The 2,861-nt window shown below is 67.9% G+C and overlaps 1 protein-coding gene across 1 annotated transcript in view; it reads left to right on the top strand.

Annotated features, from left to right (window-relative positions):
* Positions 1 to 277: 277 nt before the first annotated feature.
* Positions 278 to 2,861, top strand: part of ERAP1 (endoplasmic reticulum aminopeptidase 1) — a 25,039-nt gene continuing 22,455 nt past the window's right edge. Inside the window, exons 1-4 of the mRNA XM_009326139.1 lie at positions 278 to 298; positions 1,188 to 1,359; positions 1,822 to 2,111; positions 2,372 to 2,521. Of these exons, the coding sequence (XP_009324414.1) occupies positions 278 to 298; positions 1,188 to 1,359; positions 1,822 to 2,111; positions 2,372 to 2,521 (633 nt within the window). The remainder of the gene's footprint in view (positions 299 to 1,187; positions 1,360 to 1,821; positions 2,112 to 2,371; positions 2,522 to 2,861) is intronic.

Raw genomic sequence — 2,861 nt, 5'->3', positions numbered from 1 at the left:
CTGCAGCGGGTGACCAACTGCCGGCAACGGTCCCCGAGGCCGCGAGGCGGCCGGATCCCGTTCCGGGCCTTCCTCCTGCCTGGGGGAAGCCTTGGCGGCACATTGCGTAAACCCCGCCAGGCACTTGGCAGAGCCACCGCTCCGGGAGCCGCCGTCGTTTCCCAAGGCAGACCGGCAGCTCTTCCCTTCTCAGGTCCTGCTGCCCCTCACGGCATCCCAGGGAGTGGCGACGCGCCAGAGGGCTGTGGGGAGGATTGTCAGCCTGAGCCAGTGCGTGATGCCCTCTTGGATGATGGAGGTAAGGGGCCGAAGGTGCAGGCCACCTCTCGGCACCCCTCGCCCCTTCCTGGCGCCTGAGAGGAGCCGGTAGCTCTGGGCTGCCTGCAAGGGAAGCCTGGGTGCAGGGCAGGAGATTCAGCAAGGCTCAGCCCTGCACCAGCGCCTTTGCCCCTCTCTCTGGGAGCTGCTCTCTCCCACGCCTTTTCTCTCGGGAGCCAGCTCCGTCCCAGGGCATGGGAGCATTTTGCAGGCCTGGCGCTCTCTGGCAGCTCTCCCTCCCTCCCTCCCTCCCTCCCTCCCCGCCCCTCTCTGCCAGCCCCCCCTCCCTCCCCCCCTCCCCCCCTCCCCTGAGTTGCTGCCCAGCCGCTTCAGCGTTGAGAGCCTGCAGGGCTCTCGGGCCCTTCCTCTCCCCACTGCCGCTGCCCGCCCCCAGCCCCTTCCCCAGCCCACTGGCCCCGGGGCTCCTGCTGCGGCCCCGCAGGCCCTCCCTTCCCGTGCTGTGGAGAGCCGGGCAGGGAGGTGCCGGGCCTTGGGAGAGCCTGCCAGAAGGATCCGGCAGGAGAAGAGGGCGCATGGCAGCACCCTTGTGTGGAAATGGGGAGCCCTCAGGTGGGCAAGGAGGGCTCCGTCAGCTGAATGTGGGTGCGGAGGACCTGCAGAGCCAGGGTCTCAATCCTCCCGTGGGCTCACGGGGAGGGAAGGCAAAAGCCTGCCAGGGCTCCCTTCACAGGGAGGCAGCGCGTTCCTTGCCCTGACGCCGCTGCCGCAGGCTGGGTCTCCACGGGGTGCAGCGCAGGGCAGAGCCCTCCAGAGCTCCTCCTCACGCGGCGCTGGGCCCCGGGTCCGCTCTCAGGGGTTAGGGCTTTCGTCCCACCCGCCACAGCTTGGCTCCTTCCTCTCTCCCGCAGGCCTCGCCCTTGGGAGAAGGCAACACCTTCCTCTTCAAAGAGAAGCCTCTCCACTTCCTGGGGCGGCTGATGGGGCACCTCACCCTGTCCTGTGCCGAGACGGACCAGGAGATCAGCTGCGGGGCTGTGGAGGCGCTGCGTGCCTTCCACAGGTTCATCCTGGTGCGACAGAGTAAGAGAGGCTGGGGCGGGCCGGGGCCTTCCAGCCACAAGGGCCCAGGCAAGGCGCTGCACCGCCTCGGCCCCCCCCGCTCTGCTGGAGGAAGGAGCAGCAAACGCCTCTGGGGCTGGAGCAGGGGAGCAGCCGTGCTGCGCCAAGCCCAGGGCCCACGCAGCCCTCCTTGGAGGGGCGGCCTGGGGCCTGTCCCGAGAACCCTTGGGCTGGAGGCAGCAGCATCCCAGGGCTTCTCTCCTCCTCCCGAGCAGAAAGCCAGACCGAACTCTGCTGTCCTTCTGCAGCCTAAGAGGCGGTTTCCCCTCCTCCCCCTGGCCATGGGCCCACTGCCACCCTGGCACGTCTCTGGCTCCCCACAGAGTGGAGAGCCAGGCACAGAGCTCTCCCTGACGCCCCCGCCTGCTGCCTCCAGCTCTCCGTCGTTCCTGCCGCTCACTGTGTGTTTCCCCTCCTGCCCAGGCCGCCTGGCAGCACGTGAGGATCCAAAGCTACGAGTGGAGCGGGAAAGCGCTAGCACCCTCTGGCCCAAGGGGCCTGCTGACGAGGCAACGGTAACGAGCGCCTCCCTTGCTCTGGGGGTCTTGGCCGTGGGGCTGGCGGGAGACTCGGATGAACCAGTGCGTCAGCCATCGGGGGGGACGCACGGCCTCCCGCCGATCGAGCTGCGGGGTCCCACCACCTCTCCGCAGGGAGTAGCCAAAGGCTTTAGCCCAGCGTCAGCGCAGCAGCTCCGGCCATCCTGGCCACCGGCGAGCTCTGGTTGCCGGCAGAGCCAGCGCACCGTGACCCTGCCCCCCCGCCCCCCTCCTTCAGCCCACAGGGAGCTCCCTCTCCACACCCCCATGGCTGCAATCAACCCAGACCAGCCACTGCTGCCGCCGGCACTTGTCCTGGGGCAGGGGGCCAGCGCTGCCCCGGGTTTCTCACTCCAGAGCTGCCCCCGCTGCTCAGCTGTGCCCCGCCACCAAGGCACTCAGTGCGACACCCCTTCCCTCCCTTTCTCCCGCAGATATTTGGGAGCTGCCTCCTCCCCACGGAGAGGCGCGACTTCCTCCTCACGGTCTTGAGGAGCATGGCGCACCCGAGGGTCTCTGACACCCAGCCGATTGCCAACATGCTGGAGGTGGCCTTGAGAGGCTCGTGCTCAGAGCTTACCGAGGTAGGCAGCACGCAGCTGGATTGCCCCTCCTGGCCTGGGTAACAGTAGGGCCCTTTGTGACCTACCCTGGTGGGACCTACCCTGGCGCCAGCCAGTGATCCCCCCAGCACGGGCACGGCAGCTCCACAATGTCCAGGACTCCCACGAGGAAAGGACATGAGCCGTGAGGCTCATAGAGGAGCCCCTGCGTCTCGTGCCGGAGCCTTGTGATGTCCCGATCCCTGCCGTGGGAGCTCATCTTCAACTAGATCAGGTTGCTCAGAGCCCTGTCCAACCTGACCTCAAACGTGGCCAGGGATGGGGCATCCACCACTTCTCTGGGCAACCGGTTCTAGTGTTG

This window comes from Pygoscelis adeliae, unplaced genomic scaffold (genome assembly GCF_000699105.1).
Source record: "Pygoscelis adeliae isolate BGI_AS28 unplaced genomic scaffold, ASM69910v1 Scaffold756, whole genome shotgun sequence".
Classification (NCBI taxonomy): Eukaryota; Metazoa; Chordata; class Aves; order Sphenisciformes; family Spheniscidae; genus Pygoscelis; species Pygoscelis adeliae.
This window is presented reverse-complemented; position numbering and strand designations above follow the sequence as displayed.